Source organism: Lathamus discolor, chromosome Z, assembly GCF_037157495.1.
Source record: "Lathamus discolor isolate bLatDis1 chromosome Z, bLatDis1.hap1, whole genome shotgun sequence".
In the NCBI taxonomy this organism is placed as follows: domain Eukaryota; kingdom Metazoa; phylum Chordata; class Aves; order Psittaciformes; family Psittacidae; genus Lathamus; species Lathamus discolor.
Genome location: NC_088909.1, coordinates 72,135,418 through 72,153,634, shown reverse-complemented (window position 1 = coordinate 72,153,634; position 18,217 = coordinate 72,135,418). Strand labels below are relative to the sequence as shown.

Genomic DNA, 18,217 nt, shown 5'->3' with positions numbered 1-18,217 from the left:
TTTTTTTCCCCAGCAATGATAGCGACGTGATTTCAGCCTTACGCCAATTATCCACAACAAAGGATTATTATTATTATTGCCTGAGGTAGCACCTAAGAGCTTTAGTGTGCTGGCGTACAAAATGGCTGACATCCACTCGTTTTTATTTCCTGCAGGAAGCGAGCAACGCTGCCTCATTCCTGCAGCTGCTTCCTCATTATTCCCATACTCGGTTAATGACATTAATAGCAACCCACTGAGCGCTATGCCCTCTTGGCCTCCGTGCTTCTGCGAGGAGGGCTGGGCTGCAGCTGAGGACAGTGGGGCTCAGTCTGGCACCCTGGGCTGCTGTGGCCCGGTGTCGTCGGGCCGCAGCTTGCAGCAGAAGGGCAGAGCTCCCCGGTCCGGCAGCTGCACAGCGCCGGCAGAGGTACCCCGGCTTCGCCCCCGCCGACGGGGCGCAGTGGCCTCTGTGCAGCGTCTCGGGGGCAGGGTCCTTCCGCGCCGCGCTCGCCCCCGGCAGACCGCGCACACTTCACGCGGGCTGCTGCTGGCTCCCGGGTGACGCCGGGCTCGTCTCTGCCCGGTTTTAAGCAGCGCTCTCCCGACGTGGCGTTTCCCGGCTGTCGCGCCCCGAGCCCCGCGCTCCGGCGCGACCGGGGCAGGCTGCTGGGTACGGACGGCAAGTGCTCCGCGACCGCTGGAGCTCACGCCGGGCGGGAGCCGCCCTTCCGCAGCCGTGGCTGCTCGGGCACGGCCGCTCTGCCGGGCGCTGGGACTTCCCTCCCCGGTGGGTGTCCCGGGGCGAGCTCGGACGGGAGACGTGCGTGCCCGGCCGCCAGCAGCGGCGCCCCGGGGAGCTCTGCCCATCCCGCCGCTGCATGTAAGGGAACCGCGGCTTGCGGGTGGGCTTGTGACACGTGTAACGGCACCGCGCCGGGACCCGGCTCCCCGCACCGGGCCGGGACGAGAGCTGGGCCCCGCGGGGCGCGGCGCCGGCTCCGCTCCGAGCCTCGGCACCGCAGCCCCGCTCGGCGGGGCCTTGCCCGGGCCGGGTGGGCGGGGTCGGGCTGTGCGCGGGCGCCCGCCGGGTTTACAAGTGCTGCGCACCGCTCGGAACGTGGCGCCGATTGGCGGGGGCCTCGCCAGTGACATCAGCCGGCTCACTTCCCATTGGCGGGCCCGTTGCTGGGACCGTAGGGCTTCCAGGGAGACACTTAACCCGCTCGGCGCCGGGCTGCTCCCCGCAACCCCCGCGCGGACCGCGGCCGGAGGCGGCCGCCGGCTACGGCTGGGCAGCGGCCTTCGCAGGAGCGGCGGGAGGGAGCCGCGGCGCTTCCGTCCTTCCGCGTCCCACCGCCGCGCGGCGGCGCCGCGGCGTGCCCCTTTTAAGCGGGCGCGGCGGGGCGCCCAGAGTAGCACGCGGCCTGAGGAGGGAGCGCAACGATTGGCGGGGCTGTCGCCCGGCGGACACACCCCCTGCTAGAAAAGGGGCGCCGCGAGTGGCGGGGGGAGAAGGTAAACAGAGCCGGCCGGCCCTGCCCGCCGGCCGATCGGGGGGGGCGCGGCGCGGCGCGGCGCGGGGCGGGGGGGGCTCCCAACCTGACGTGATGGGACTCGGCGCGGCCGGCCCCGAGCAGGAGCGCGCGGGGCGCGGGGAGGGCGGCGGCGCGGCGGGCGTTCTTCTCCACCCCGGCCGCCGCGCCGGACCCGGGCCGGCCGCTCCTCCCTGCCGGCTGCGCGCCGCTGCCGGGGCTGGGCGCTGAGACCCCTGCCTGGCGCCCCGCTATTTGCCACCCCCGTTCTCCCTTGCTCGGCAGAGACCTCGCGCCGCAGGCGAGCCATGGCTGGCGCTGCCGGCCCGACGGGCGCGCACTGAGGAGAGCCCGAAGCTACACCCCCCTCACACACACACACACACAGGCACGCACACACACACACACCCCGGTCGTCGGGGCGCGGCCGCACCATGTCGGCCGTCGCCTACGTGGACTTCGTGGCGGCGCAGTGCCTGGTCTCTATCTCTAACCGCTCGGCCGTGCCCGAGGCAGCGCGGCTGAAGGTGCCGGGCGAGGGGGAGGCGGCCCGGGAGCTGCGCGACCCCCGCGATGCCTGGAAGGACTATTGCGCCCTGCTGGCCATCGCCAAGAGCCTGCTGGAACTGAACAAGTACCGGCCGCTGCCCGCCCCCTCCGTCTGCAGCGACAGCGTGGAGAGCCCCGACGAGGACGCGGGCTCCGACAGCGACGCGGCCACGGAGCCGGGCTCCAGCCCTCCCCGCAGCCCGCCGCCGGGGCCGTCCCCCCGCCTGCGCGCCGCCGGGGCCGCCCCCAAGGGGAAGCTGGCGGCCGAGAAGCGACACAAGTGCCCCTACAGTGGCTGCGGCAAGGTCTACGGCAAGTCCTCCCATCTCAAGGCGCACTACCGCGTGCACACAGGTCAGCGGCGGCGGCGACGGGAGGGAGAGAGGGAGCGGGCGAGGGGAGGGGGAGCGAGAAGGGAGCGAGCGCTTGTCCTCACGTGAACCCTGCCGGCGGCGCGCCCGGCGCCCCCGCGCCCTGCCCCCGCTTTCGGCCGGGTTTTTTGCCCTTTTTGCCTCCTTTTCTCTTTTTCCCCTTCCGCCCCCGGCCCCGTTCTTCCCCTCTTCTCCCTTCCTGTCCCCTTCCCCGCCGCGGGGCCGGACCGGCTCCCCCGGGTGGGGCTGCGGCAGCGCCTCCCGCTGCTCCCCGCCTGCCGGCCCCTGCTCGGGGCCCGTACGTGTCCCCCGAGCAGCGCGGGGCGGGCGGCAGCCGCCGGAGTGAACCCGAGACGGTTCGGGGTGGGGGGGGGGGGGCACGTCTCCTGGGCGGCGGGAGCAGGCAGAACCTGGCCCGAAGGCGTGCCTTAAAGCCGCGGCGGGCTGCGCGGCCTGCCCCGTCTGCTGCCCGCGCCGTCGGGAGCCGCGTTCGCGGAGCGGGCTGCCCAGCAGCGGCTCCGGCGGCCGCGGGCACGCCCCCTCCAGCGGGCCGGGGCCACTCGAGCCGCACACCGCCCCACAGCGGGGCCGACCACCGCCGGGAGCCGCCCCAGTGCTTGGGTCCCCTGGCGAGACCGGCCGGTGCTCGGCCCGGCGGCTCGTCGCGGTGCCGGCTATCGCGACCCGGCCGTGGCGTGTCCCGTCCCGCGCTGGCGTCATTGCCCGGACGGAGGGGCGGGAGGGTGTGGCGGAGTGGGGACCTGCCGGTAAAACACCTCTGAAGCCACAGGACGCTGTGCCCCGGCTCTGCGCAGCGCCGAGGGGACAGCGGCCGAGCGTTCCTCCGTTGATGGTGCGGGTGTTGTGTCCGGGGGGGTGTGCGTGTTTTGGTTTGGGGAGGAATTTTTAATCCCTTTAGTGGGAGCGGCTGAATAAACCCCGTTACATGTCCGAATTGCAAGGGGGGAGGGGCGGGGACACAGTGGGGTACGCGAAGCTGCTTAAAAATTGCACTAAAGTAGAGGGTTGTGTGTGAGTATGGAAAGGAGCGGATCAGAGACAAATGCTGCCGGCGCTTATTTCGTGTGCCTCACATCTGTCCTGTAGTCGGAGGTTCTTTTCTGTATTTTGTCTATTGGCGGTAATGGTAGAAGGTGAAGTACAAAACGAGTTTATCACCCGAGGAACATGCTGCGAGGCACTGCTGTAGTATTTCACGCAGCCTGGGTAGGGCACGGGGGCATCTGAACTCCAGCTATGCTTCCGTTGCTCTGCCTTGCTTGTGTGCCCAGGTGAATGTGCGCTGCAGTGGAGACACGGTGCTGGTTGCCTACCTGTGCCCTGCTGGCAGATCTGCCGATGCTTAGCTCCGGAGATCAGGGGGAGGAGGAGGAGGCGGATTACTGGATGTGTCTCAGCAGTGAGCTGTGCGGAGTTCAGGCTGTCTCCGTGAGCCGGGAAAGAGGATGGTGCGTGGTGACCATGTACTGACCTCAGGACCGGTGCCAAGGATTGTGTGTTACTGGCTCAGAGACCACGGTTCTGATGCTCTTTTGGAGGCTGAATGTAACCGATGCCCAGCAAAATATTGGCCCATAAGTGACAAAGAAAATTCGTTAGCTTCACCTCCACTTACTACCCCGTGTTCAGATACCCAGCCCAACACGGGAACCAAAATAGACATTGACTGGGTTAGCATTCTGGGTGATGACATGTAAATTAATGTACTGTACAACCCACACTGCTTACTGTAAGCAGTAGCGTTATAATAAGTATCTCCTGAAGCAGTGTGAGGTATAGCGTGTGCTGCCTGAGCTCCAAGTATTCGATACTTGATTCACACGAGCCAGTATACCACCACAGTAGTTCTGTGTGACTCAAATTGCTACAGATACCAGCAGTAATGAACCTTCAGAGCTTCCTAATGTGAGCAGTTAATTGTAGCTAACTGAAATGCTAAATGATACTGCTAATTATTTTTATAGATGGCAGAACAATTCCTTAGCAACGGTGAGATTCAATGGGACCTCTGGAGTTATTCATAACTGTGTACTGCAGAGCATTAATGCTCCCTCCTTTCTTTCCTTTCTTTCCTTTTTTTTTTTCCCCCAGCAATTTCTCTTTTGTATATCTGAGCCTCTTGAATTGAATTCACCTACCTGCTATTTTTCATCAAGCCACTAAGCAAGTTTTTTGCTGCTGTGCAGCCTTTAATGGAAATAGGTACACAGCCACCAGTACAGTCTTCCTGGTCTTAAATTTTTAATATTTAATTCCAGTCTCCCTATCTTGGAAAATGGCTCTGGATTTGCTTTCATACCTGTGAGCTTACTTATAGCCACAGCTCTCTGTACTCAAGGATACTAAGTGAGCGCATTGGAAAGCTCTGGATACTGCCCTGTACTGTGGGAATCTAAAAACTCAGCAGACCATCTTTGGCAAGCTAAGGCAAAGGCAAGAAATGAAATACCAAATAAAGGTAGAAGACCAAAGACTTGGTGCTCAGAGGTTAGAGGTCTTTGTCTTATAATGATTCTATAAACTTGTTGGTTCAAAGGCATTCTTTCTTTCAGAGACTGAAAGTGTCTGTGTAAATGTTTGCCTGAAGTTCAGGCCTTTGATGATGACTCTAGCTCAATTTCCAAAAGACCCGAATTAGCCATCCGTTGGAAATCGTCTCTGCATTGATCTTAACAGAACAAGGTCAGTGGGTGGCACTGCTCATCCCACTTGATGGCACAAGCAAGGGGACTGTTTGCACAATCCCACTGAACTCAGCCTGGCTAGTAGAGCAGGATTTGTAGGGGGAAGCCAAGAAGTCTGAACTCTCCCCCTTCCCCGGGGGATACTCCTTTCATTCCTTGCCAGGCCCCTGGTGTTTCTGCAGTACGATCAGACACGTCTTCATTCTGTCATGTATGGGTACTTACATTCAACATACATTAACTTGCAAAGGCCTGAGGATACAAGGACAAGTGTATCCCTGAAACTGAGCTATTGTCTCCCCTGTCCCTTCAGTACCATCCAAAAGTGAGATGGGATTTGTTATTTAAGTTCTGGTGTCTTGAGCGGGAAGAGTATTACAGGTAAGGTTGTTCTGTGTAAGCTAGTAGCATCTCTGAGGCACATGGCACTTGGTGTAGGAGAGAAAGGGCGGCTTGCAAGCCAAAAGCTCTTTGTCAGGAAGGCAGGTAGGATAGCTCCACAGTGTGACCATGCCTTAGGTTTCTTGGTCCCTTATGGCATAGTGTTGTGGGAGTACAGGACACGTGAACTCTGCTGTAGTTTGGTGGTGGCAGGAGGGATTGTGACTGGTTTGTCTGCTTGGGAGTCTTCAGCACTGAGGTGGTGTGACCAAGTCTTGCAGAGTTTCAGAGCATAGAAAATGGCCCAGACACATCGGCAAGACCTGCACAAAACCCAAGCCCTGGAAGCTGTGCAGGTGTCAGGAGGAAGCGAGGGACTCAGCTGACCAAGAAAACAACAAGCAGCAGCAGATCTGCGGGCAGTTACCTTGGAGATACACAGACTTTTCTAAATAGGTAGTTTTAGAGGTTTCATTATGGCCAGTAATGTGTAGGGTTACTATTAGCCTCAAAGATGGGGAGGGAGGAGAGCTTAACAGGGAGGGATGGGCAGGCCAGAGGGTTTCCAGGGAAAATAAAGGCGTATGAGAGTAAACAAAGCAATCTCAGTTGGAAGGCCTTGGACAAGGAGTGTGGAGCAAAGGGCAAGAGAGGGAGAGAAACTGGCAAGAGAAGTGAACTTTAAGGAATGTACAGTTGCTATAATAGTGTGAATACAAGCCAGTTAAAGGGCACGCAGCTGCTGAGAGCAGATCCTGCTCTCTGGTCAAGAAAGAGGGACAGAGAAGGTGCCATAAAGCTAGTTTATGAGATGCCTCCTCATAAAGGATCTGTAGGAGTTCACTTGCCTGGGGATCCAAGTCCCAGATGCTTCTCAGTATGTGGTGCAGCAGATTGATGAGAAGTTCACAACTGCATCAGATACCCTAAAGTAAGAGTTTAGGCATAGAAAAACAAAATATGTGAAAAGTTTCCACTCTTAAGCCAACTGCCTCATTGTGTAGATCAGGACCAAACAATACCAAGAAGTTTGTTTCATTGGGCAGCTGATGCGCCCTTGAGCACTCCTGGCATCTGACTCTCAGTGATGTTTGATAGCAGGGCTGTAGGCAGAGGTGTGGACCCAAAGGTCAGCAGTCTGCACAGTGAAGATGAAGAGCATTTCTGCTACAAAGGAAAAATTAACACTGCAGTCTAGATGCCATGGCTTCAATCCAGCCCCTGTATCAGTTTGGTTTTCACTGTGCTCCTTTGTTATTTGTGTCCTGGACTATCACTAACTGGGAAGGCTGTGCAGATGCTACTATGCTGACAATCCTCTGCTTGCTGGGAGCTTTTTTTGGGTGTTTTGTGGGAGCGTAATCTGAAATTTAGTATTTTAAGCCCCTCTTATCCATCTTATGCAATGTCACTTTACCAGATCCTTTAGAATAAGACTGAAGAGCAGAAAGTGGAGTCAGCAAGACATTTTTTGCTCAATTCAGACCTCCATCTGAAATGCCCGTTCTTGAGGGTTAATGCAAATGTGCAGATTGCTGGAGTTCTAATTGGCATGTTTCCAGGTCTTGGAGAAACGCAATCATACTGACTGGAAGCCTTGCCAGCTGAGTAAGGTAGGCAAAAATCCTCAAGATTAAGTTCAGTGTTGCCTGACTCCCAGCTGGCTTTTGTTTGGTTTGGGAGGTGGGGGAGGTTGGGGGCATGGATTTTTCTTTTTCTTTTTTTGTGTGTGTTTTGGGGTTTTTTTCCTGCTAAAAAATAAAAGCTTTAAGCCAGGTGTATGTGTCACAGTGGGAAAGCACTCCAGAAAGGTCTGTATATTAATTGAGTCAATGTAAAGAAGTGCACGTGTAGAATGGAGCAGTGAGCAGGCATCACTTGTAAGAGTGTGACTCCTGTTTCTAGATGGATGTCTTGAAAATGCAGCTTTACTGAGTTCCTGCACACTCTTGTGCTGTGATACTGAAGACTGCGTGGTGGGTGTCACCCGCTCTTGTTAGCGTGTGTATCTTGCAAACCAGCTGTTACGATCCCTATAGGAGCAGTCGTTGCCCGTCACTGGCTGTTGTGCCCCAGGCTGCTGCACATAGCCTCACACAGCTCCCAGACCTGCAGTGGAAGAGCCAGGAAGGGCTAAGTGAAGACTAAATGGCCAATCTTGGGTAGTTATGGTAAAGCACACTTCAGATACTGTTTTGTGGTAGCATAATTCATTGTCTGTATTCAAGTCATAATGACTGTGAATATCCTGAGAGTACTCTACAAATACCTTGAACTTGAGGTCAGAGTCTGTTGAAACACTAGCTAACAAATTCATAGTGAAATAACAAAAATTATATGATCCTTGTGAGTGCATCTAGAATTGCATTCCTCCTTCCCCTGTCAAAGCTGTTTCCAGTTAGCAAGCATTGAAGCATTCAGACAGAGCAGGACCTGAAAGCCAGTGCTCTTCGATCCCAGGTAAGTGCCCTCATCACAAGGCTAGGAGTTGGTCTTCATTCTTCGGTTAATATTTAAGTACTGCTGCAAAACAGAGGAAGTTCACATGGAGGTAAGATGGGAAAGAAGAGGTAAGAACTTGTCCCATATACCAAGAGGGCACTCCTCAGCTATGAAAATGTAGAGGTGACTCTCCAATGAGATTTGGAGAGGTCTCTCCCACGTAGTTTCCCTAACTGAGATCTATCTATATACTTGCCCTCAGCAAGTTTCCCAATGACACCAAGCTGTGTGGTTCGGTTGATATGCTGGAGGGAAGGGATGCCATCCAGAGGGACCTTGACACGCTTGTGAGGTGGGCTGATGCCAACCTTATGCAGCTTAACCATGCCAAGTGCAAGGTCCTACACCTGTGTCGGAGCAATCCCAGGCACAGCTACAGATTGGGCAGAGAAGAGATTCAGAGCAGCCCTGTGGAGAAGGTGTTGGGGTGTTCGTCGATGAGAAAATGAACATGAGCTGACTTCAGTGTGTGCTCGCAGCTGGGAAGGCCAACTAAGTCCTGGACTACATCAAAAGGAGCGTGACCAGCAGGTTGAAGGAGGTGATCCTGCCCCTCTACTCTGCTCTCGTGAGACCTCACCTGGAGTATTGTGTGCAGTTCTGGTGTCCTCAACATTAAAAGGACATGGAACTGTTGGAACAAGTCCAGAGGAGGGCCATGAGGATGATCAGGGGACTGGAGCACCTCCTGTATGAATACAGGCTGAGGAAGTTGGGGCTGTTCAGCCTGGAGAAGAGAAGGCTGCGTGGAGACCTCAAAGCAGCCTTCCAGTATCTGAAGGGGGCCTATAAGGATGCTGGGGAGGGACTCTTCATCAGGGACTGTAGTGACAGGACAAGGGGTAATGGGTTAAACCTTAAACAGGGCAAGTTTAGATTGGATATAAGGCAGAAGTTCTTTCCTGTTAGGGTGGTGAGGCACTGGAATGGGTTGCCCAGGGAAGCTGTGAATGCTCCATCCCCGGTGGTGTTCAAGTCCAGGTTGGACGGAGCCTTAGGTAACATGGTTTAGTGTGAGGTGTCCCTGCCCATGGCAGGAGGTTGGAACTAGATGATCTTAAGGTCCTTTCCAACCCTAACTATTCTATGATTCTATTATTATATATATGTGTTTAAATATACATATATATGAGGAGGCTTTTGTAAGCCAGGGAGGGCTGTTATATGTCAGAAAAGCTGTAAGGCTATCCCTTGCTGTGTCACGTGGGGATAACAGCAAGATTGAGTCTCACTGGGATGTGGGCTCCCAGCAGCTCAGCAGTGGTGGCTTCTATCAAGTGGGTTTGCATCTGGTCTTTTGAAAGAGACTCAAAACACCTGCATGTGCAAGCAGCTGTTGAGTGGTGGTTTTGAGGATGTCAGGGCAGTCTAAGTACTTGCTGGAAGGAGAAGTATATAAAATGTATAAAAAATATGAAACTACTCAGTTTTAACACCTGAATAGTCTTGTGTTGTTTATTCCTTACTGCTGGCAGAATAAACCACTTGCTGCAACCCGTCCGTGCGTTGTCTATCTTGAAGGCAGTGACGGTTTGATGTATTGCCAGACTGAGTGGCTGCAGTTTAGATGTTACTGAAACCCTTGTTTTAGGCACACAGTATCTCATCCTCACTGCTGATCTCGCTCTGTGCTGTTTCGCACCAGTGAATCGTGTGGCTGCCACATGCTTTAGTGACCTGATTTTGGAATATCTCGGAAGAAAAAGGCTGTTCAAAAGGCCTCCGCTCTGCAGTGGATGCATGGATGCCCAAGATCCATCTTCACCGGAATATCACTCAGTCATAATCCAGTGTCCCACAGGAAATTGCTCATTCAGGGTGTGTGGGCCAAGCAGCACACTGGTGGAGAAAAAAGGAGAGAGACCTGAGACAGTAGCTGTTCTGCAGCAGAGAAGATAGCCTGACTGTTTGGGTTTTTTTTAATCTCTTGCAATAAGCTGGACTGTATTCTTGACATTCACCTACAGAACGTATTTCGGGAGACACTGTGACACACAGGAGTGTTGGCTTAGTGGGATCATAGAGGTGGGGGGGAAAGAAAAGAAAATAGGAATATGCATAGGGTACCAGGATTCCTTTGGAAATTTTGAGCTCCAGCAGCCACAGAGGTACAGGAGTATCTTGGAAGATGATGGTGGGGATCAGATTCTCTCATTTGAACCATGCAGATCTGATTATGCCAGTTCTGTTCCAAGTAGTTTTGCTCTCCCCTGGTGGCAAGAGACTTCACTGTTTGGGTTCCCATATTCTTGTGCTTCCCCTTTTCCCTGTTTTCCATCTGCCACCTCTGGCTGCAGTTGGTGAGTCTGTACCTCAGGGCAGGCGGGGCATTCCTGTAGCAGGAGGCGCTGCCTAGCTGTGTCCAGTCAGCAGCCAGGTCGATAGTAGGAACTATGCATCCCAAACGCTGCATCCCAAACACTCTGAACCCTTCTTCAGTTCTGATACTTGAAAGAGTTGCTGCTATGAATACCTGGCAACATGGTCCTACCATGTACCTACCATCATCCCATCTCTAATAACCTCAGTCAGTCAAGGTGTCTTGTTAGGTATCCATTCATGCAGCTGTAGCTACACTCCATCTGGCTTTCTTGTTGATGTGTGAAGCAGTGTCATTAGCACTATTTGACAACTATTCTGTGCTAGCTAGTACTGATGCCAGGCTCTGGACTCATGGCTGTGTTCACTTCTGTCACTGAGGAAGACAGTGTGAGCATAGCAAACAATTCATCTTCACCAGACTTCAGTCCACAGCAGCAGCATGGTGTGGGCAGAATGTCTTCTGTAAAGCCAGTGCTCAAGCAGTTTCAGTAATTCACGTAAAATCAGTACTTTGTTCCACCACAGAGGCTCAGTGTGCTCAGTCCTAGTGCATGTTACTACATATGCCAAGCGAATTGACCAAGCTTCTGATCAGCAACTTTGTCTTCAGCTTTTTCAAACACAGCCTCTCCCCCTTCCCAGAAAAAACAGTCACTTGGCACTTCTCTACCCCTTGTTTGTCCAAATTAATTCATCTTTGTTAAAGCCACCATGAGCTGCAGCTCCTGACCTCAGTCATCCACATCTAAAGCAGCATTTTGTCATGAGAAGGCAGATGATTACTCAGGATACCAGTACTACCTGTACTGTCAATGAGTTAGCTAATGCCCATTCTGTTCTTTCTCAGAAACCCTTCCTGTAAAAGACTACAATATGGGAAAATCTGTAATGTCCCAGGATAGGTCAAAAAAACCTAAATAATTTGTCATCTATACAGAATAAAAAGGAATAAAATACAGTGGACCTGCTTCAGGTCATACACTATAACTTGGATACAGAGTTTGAACTCAAAGAGAAAGAATAAACTAACCAGTAGTATTACCCAGTGAAGGGTGGGAAGAAGGAACAGGGAGAAAAGGTCAGGTGAAGCCAGAAAGCATTGAAAGGATCTGCAGTAGCCTTTATATCCGTATGGCATTTAAAGCAAACCAAGGCTGCGGAGAGTAGTTCTTTAGACTCCAGAGAAGACCTGTGAAGAGCTACCACCAGCTTGTGCTCAGCATGAACTCTGTCTCCCACTACATTCCTGGGACACAGAGGACAAAGAATGGGAGTTCTGCAGATGTACCTATTCCTGTAACCTGTAAATCAGTTTCTGTTTCACTTGTTATTTCTGTAAGCTGCCCTGGATATATGTGGGGGGTTTTTATTATTATTGTTTTTTTAATAAAATAATTCACACCTTGTATCTCTTGTGTTAATATTCTATCACAAATATTTCTAAGGTATGGTGATAACACCATTGGCCATTCCTTCATCTTTTGATGGGAATCCCATCTAAGGCATATCTTAAAATGTAAGTAGCATACTGCTACCAGGATATAACAGCACCCCGTTTTGGTGGTTCAGTCTGCTTTTTTCAAGCTCAAGCATTTTTACTCCCAAAACTAAAGGGATAAAAACCATATGGAACAGGTATTTCTTGTTCGAGACAAAACACAGAAGTCCGTGTATCTCCAGATGGAGGCAGCATTGCATCACAGCTTTGCATTGTAGCTCTGCAGGCCGTTGTCTGCCCTGCTGCATATGCGTTGCAAGATGTGTTTCCTCACTGGACTTCTCTTCGAACATCTCTGCTGCTTAAAAACAGTGTGCCAAACGCAGCGATGAGCTGTGCTGAGCGGACAGTCATCACTTGTCATCGGGCACCTTTACCTTGCCTTAAAAGCCCCCTGGATGCATGATCCACTCCTGCTCTGCACCCACGAAGTCCATCACTGAAGCGCCAGCCCTCCAACCTGATGTCACAGCTCTCTGACCCAGGGGAGCAGCAGAGCTTGCGGCTCAGAGACAACCCCTGCGGGCCTGGAAAAGCCTCCCTCCCCTTTGTGTCTCTGCTCTGAGAAGTCTGGAGTTTAATGCATCCTGGTGCTGGGGATTATGGCTGGCCTACTTTCACACGTGTGCTTCCCAAGTGGCTGTGACAGCCTCCCCGGGCTTGTACTGCTGAGGTGGTGAAGCCATTCACCACCACCCTACCTGAGGGCTCGGCGTGGGCCCCGCTGGCAGCTCTTGTGTGTGAGGGAGCACAGCCGCTCACCTGGGCAGGGATGCCTGCTGTTTGCTGCTCTCCCGCCTCAGCAGAGCCTGTCCCCATGGCGCAAAGCGCACCGTGGCCTCCTCGCGCTCCCCGCGCCAAGCTCAGGCCGGTTCCCTGGGGTGCCAGGTGCACACGGGGGATCCCGAGCGAGCCCTGTCTCTCCCTAAGGCTTTGTGTTCACTCTGCATGACCTGAAAGTGCTTCTCTCTGGAGTGCGGGGTTGCGGTGGCAGAGGTCATGCTTCACGTTTCAGAGGCAGTTCTAGTAACCAGCCTCCGTTTTGTCTTTCCACCCGCAGCTCCGGGAGCGGGGTTGGGAAGCTCAGTTTCGCAAGGGCTGTATGGGGCAGGTGCTGAAACACTGTTTTTAGACACCAGGTTACTTACTGCCATACCTAAAATGTAGATGCTGCACCCCAGTGACTATGATCCTTGCTATCTAGCCTAGGCACCAGGTCTCATTGTAGCACTGTTAGGCACTTCCACAGGCTGAAGAGCTGTCCTGAGGTAGATGGTTGGAAATACAGCTTCTAGGAATGGTGCAGGATGCCTGCTCTGCTCCCACTGCTCTGGGGTGTAAGTGCCTGACACAGAGCTGTACTAGATGGCTCCACACATGCGAGATGTATAGCACTTCTCCCACGTTCCGGGGGGAGCTGGAAAGCTGTTCCACGCCTCCCACTGCTGCCTGCTTCCAGGAGCTGTGACAGAAACCGTGAGATAGATAGCAAAAGAGCAGCACAAGTGAAACACTCGCCTTGGATCCTGGGCAGGGCTGGGAAAGCCAGGGAAGGATGATGATGGAAGTGCTCTGTATAGCTCCCGCTGCTGCTGCTGGGCTGCCTGGCCGCGGTCGTGGCCTTCACGCACATGTGAGCCTATGTACTGCTTTAATTAATTCCCTTCATCAGGCGGCGGGTGTCCGGAAAGGCTTCCAGCCATGTCAGCGGCATACAGCAGGGAGCCAAGAAACCTGTTCATACGAAACATAGCCCCAGGTCAGGACAGCTGGCAGCGGTGCCTCCTTCGGGCTTGGGTACCCGGCTGGTTTGGCTCCCTGTGCTCCCTCTGCACCCTTTTCCCCTGACCAGGGACCAGCATCGTTGCCAAGTGAGGGAAGGAGGTGCAGGGGAAGCAGTGTGACAGGCTGCCCGAGTGGCAGCCGTAAGGTGTGTGATTCAGCTTGCCCAGCTGCACCCTGCTTGGTCTGGGATGGGGCAGCTGCCTCTCAGGGGGCACCGTACACTTGGAGCCTGAACTGTGAACATGGCTGCATCACTGTGTGAACCCCTGGTGTAGCTAAACCGCAGCTTACCTTGTCTGTTCTTACCCTCCTGGCTGGCTGCTGTCAGTCATCCTCCTGAATGCTGTCAGTCACTCTCCCCAGCCCCCTTCCTTCTCCCTACAGCTCTGCAGTACTTTCTACTGCTGATTGTCCTCCTGGCGCTTGGGCTGTTCATTCAAGACTTTAGCCTTTTGTGGCTGCTATTGTGTCTGGGGAGGACTACAAGGCATGCTTTCTTGTAAATTACTCTCTTTATGATCTGTAAATGTAAAGCGAGCTTGCCTGTTGTGCCAGACTTCAGAGTACCAAGAAATACTGGAGTCTCTGTGTTTCTTTCTAACTCTTCCAAGCTAAAAAACTCCTGGGATAGTTTTTATGTTCAATGTTGGCTAAAAATAGCTGTCACTAGCTGTCATTTATATTCCCTTCAGGAGACTCTTAAGAAAGGGAATTAAGTCATCAAACTGCAGTGGTGCATGATGTCTGTGACTGAAAGCTTTTGTGTGAACTTAAAACATCTTTGATTTCCATCTGTGCCGTCGACTAAGGTCAGCCTTGCTGGTTGGGAGGCAATGGGTCTGTGCAGTAGACAAAGCCTGTGCAACCCACAGAGGTGAACTGCAAGGATGTGGGGTGCCAGGAAGATTACAGTGAGTGCTGTTCAATATTTAGACCCTTGTTTTTGAAAGCAGAGGTGTGCTGTGGTTAGGCATTCGGTTTGGTTCTTTTCACCGTTGTAGCAAACATTTATGCTGATAGAGCTGTGAATGATGAAGTAGCTTTCCTGTCCTCAAATCAGCCATCTAAGAGACTGATACCCTGTGGACCAGCTTGGGTTTCTGGGAGGGAGTGTAGGGGACACAGGAATTCTCCCTGCAGCCACAGGAGCCCTGCTATATGTGTTTGCAGCCCCAGGGCTGCACTGCTCTCCCCAGTCCCTCCTCACTCAGTTCTCCCAGTGCTGGAATGGCTTGTCCCAGGTGAGAGGTTTTTTTGGCTTCCTTTCTAACTGTACAAATTATTCAGCAGAATGGGAGTGTTAGAGGGAGCCTGACATGAAAAACGCACAGGCTCAGGCAGAGCTCATCTGTTGTTTTGACAGTCTTCAGGGTCACGTAAGGTTCTGCACCAGAATGCGGGTTCCATGCTGTTAGAGGGGTTTTTGGCTTCTGATGGAGGTGAGACTGAAACCTGATGAAGCTAGTCATCAGCAACTCCACAGACGCTGGCACCGTGGCAAGAAACAAGTGTCGTTTTCCCCTCCCCAGCGTGTTCCCTGGCTCCTCAGTGAAGCTGGTATGTGCTGGCCTGCATTACCGCTGTCCCCTAAATCTCTTGTCATCCGTTCCTCCCTGCAGGCGAGCGACCGTTCCCCTGCACGTGGCCTGACTGCCTTAAGAAGTTCTCTCGCTCGGACGAGCTCACCCGGCACTACCGAACCCACACCGGCGAGAAGCAGTTTCGATGCCCCCTCTGCGAGAAGCGGTTCATGCGGAGTGACCACCTGACAAAGCACGCCCGCCGCCACACCGAGTTCCACCCCAGCATGATCAAGCGATCCAAAAAGTCCAGCTCCAGTAGCTCCTTGTGAAGGCAGGGCCGGCCCGGGGATGGGAGCAGAGGGGAGGACGCAGGCAGTGGCATCATAGCATGAGCATCCGCTGCGGCGCCGGTCGCCCTTGCCATCCGAAAGCATATGTTGCTGACATTCAAAAAGTACTCCGTGCCCCTCACCCCATCCTCCAGCTCCCCACCCGACGCTGCGAACAGCGGTCCGGGGCAAGTGGACTGCGGGGTGAGAGGAGGAAAGGGATGGCCAGCGGAGGAGGTGACCACCTCCTCAATGTAAACGTTGATGCTGGTGTATATATGTCTGACTGGATGGTCTGGCCTGTGCCCCTGCAGTAGCGTGACCCCAAAGTCTTTGTGATTGCTGTGTCATGACCATGTTTTGTTGAACAGTGTAATGCTGCTTGTATTTAGAGTTTGTTGAGTAAAAACACTTTCCGAGTCACATAAATAACTCAGATAAAAGCTCCATAGCACATTGTAGAAGTGGGTTTACTTCTGTCTCAGAATGATCCTGCATTTTAAGAGACTGTTAAGAAAAAATGTTACATATGTTACTAATAGCGTCTGAGATGATAAGATGAATTTATACTCAAGAAGGCCCGTTAAAGTAAATGGGTCTTTTTAATTTTTCTTTGTATTAACTATACTTTTGAACATAAGCTGCACTTTTCCAGTAAAGACATGTATAATTCAAGAAGATACTTAAAGCAGAACCCTCCCCCCCACAACAGTTCAGTCATTTTCTGACCATGTGTGTATTTAGCTCTGCTGTTCGTTTATCTGGAAGAAGACAAGTCAGCCTAGATACGCGGCAGGGGTATGGGAGCAGAAGCACATGTCTCTCCTCTGATCCTATACTTTTAATTTGTCAATAAATACAGTACTGTACTATAGACATGCCACTAACAGTGCTTTATTCTGCTGCGTTTTGTTTGAATGGATGTATGACAGCAGTTACCATCTTTATGAACTGCTGTGCTTTTTTTGAAGGCTTTTTCTCTTCCTACGCTTGCCTTAAAGATTTACTCTCTTCATACCTTTGCCTAACTCCCATGGAGTCCTATGGGAGTTGTGTGTGCTTATGGAGAGAATAGACCTTTCCCTAAAAGCACTCTGCTAATGGAAACTCCTGGAATTGTTGTAAGGAGCACTTCTGGAGGGCTCCTTTATATCTTGATAGCTGTTTCTATAGAGTGTGGGTGAAAACCATTAGCTGACTGGAAATACAGCAAGCAAGGTGTGTCGTAACACTCCTTATGACGTAAGGTTCTCTTGGTACCCATGTCATGCGTGGCACGCCAGACACTGATAACGGCAGTATTACTCATATTTCAAAGCTATCTGTTGCTCTTTCAGGTGAGCAGAAAGACCACTGAAGGAGAATTTTCAGCTGTGGTCATTTAGCTGATTATTGCATTATTTTTTTTATGTTGAAAGCATGAACTCTAAGAGGTTATCAGTGGTTTTCTCTTTTTCCCTCCCTAGCTGCATAAAAGGGGGAGGAGACTTCTGTTTACACATTTTGTCCAGAAACATTCTTTTCCTGTTTGGGTTTTACCCCTTCCTCCCAAAGAGGAAGGGGAGGTGCAGTCCTACTATAGAGACTTGGGGCCAAATTCATCTTGTGAGTAATCACGTTTCCACTGCAGATGAATTTAGGTCATCTTGTAAAATTCTGTATATAAACAATCTCGCTAGTACACCTGCAACTACAGCATCTTACCGTTTTACCTGATAAAAAGCTTGCTTCCTAGAAACAAACGTAAAAAAATTAACTCGGAGAGTAGAGTGTTTCCTTCTACTGTTGTATAAGGCTTTCAGCATTAGAAATCAGTTTGCATATAGTGTTTTTAATCTGTGTATTTCATGATAAATTCCGTCTATGTGAAGAGAACTGCTTTTAAGGCATTGGGGATATTGAACAGTGTGTGGAGTAAAAAGGGATGTGTTTTCTTCAGTGAAAACTTCAGGAAACCAAGCACACTTTCTACCTCCGTTTCAGCTTTTTGAAACATTTATTTTAGAAACCAAACTTTAATTTCTGGTGTCCAAATCGAGTCAGCAGGACATCCATTCTTCCTGATAAAAACAGGTAGCCTTTGTATTTCTGCCGCTTGAGAAATACAGAAAGTGTTTTGCTTACCAGCACTGTTAATGCTGCCTTGTTGAGTGGGGTCAGGGCCACTTGTAGCCCAGTGAGATTCATTCTGAGTCCATCCTGCAGTCTGGATTGCTGCCATTTTGTGGGATGGATGCAGAACTTGGAAAATTACAGGCCTGATCCTGTGAAGTACAAGACACCCTCACATCTTATCACCCATGATGGGAAGCCACAGCTGATAAGCAGCTCCTAAATCAGTACATACATGTGTTGGTCACTTAGCTACCAGGATTTACGGATACATAGAAGTAATTGGCCAGATCTATGGTTTCCACCTTGTGTATTTGGGGTAGAATGCACATTTAAAGCAACGTGGTCGTTCCGACAAAGTCTGAAGGACTGAACAGGCCGGGGGGAGAAGCGGGGGGTCATAGTGTGTGACAAGATCCTGTTTCTGAAAAAAGCCTTGCTAAACAGTAACCCATTTGCTGTAACGTAACGTTTGCTGTATTTCAGCGTTGGACAGACGGGATTAATGCAATTCATCAACCACTAACAGAATACATGGGGATAATCAGGTTTGGAGATTTTGTTTTATTGTTGTCTTCATTTGGGGGCCCTGGGTTTTTTCTTTTAGTAAAAGCAGACAATGGCTC

General features: G+C 52.1%; 1 protein-coding gene across 1 annotated transcript; it reads left to right on the top strand.

Moving 5' to 3' along the window:
* Positions 1 to 1,528: 1,528 nt before the first annotated feature.
* Positions 1,529 to 16,353, top strand: KLF9 (KLF transcription factor 9). Its single transcript, XM_065661989.1, has 2 exons — positions 1,529 to 2,417; positions 15,247 to 16,353. The coding sequence occupies exons 1-2, from the start codon at positions 1,949 to 1,951 to the stop codon at positions 15,477 to 15,479; spliced, it is 702 nt and encodes a 233-aa protein (XP_065518061.1). The 5' UTR covers positions 1,529 to 1,948; the 3' UTR covers positions 15,480 to 16,353.
* Positions 16,354 to 18,217: the final 1,864 nt, after the last annotated feature.

Excerpts from the sequence above, each read along its gene's own strand:
- KLF9 (XM_065661989.1), top strand. The coding sequence starts at position 1,949 with ATGTCGGCCGTCGCCTACGTGGACTTCGTGGCGGCGCAGTGCCTGGTC. Across the intron at positions 2,418-15,246 it reads GCACTACCGCGTGCACACAG|GCGAGCGACCGTTCCCCTGC; the intron begins GTCAGCGGCGGC and ends TCCTCCCTGCAG.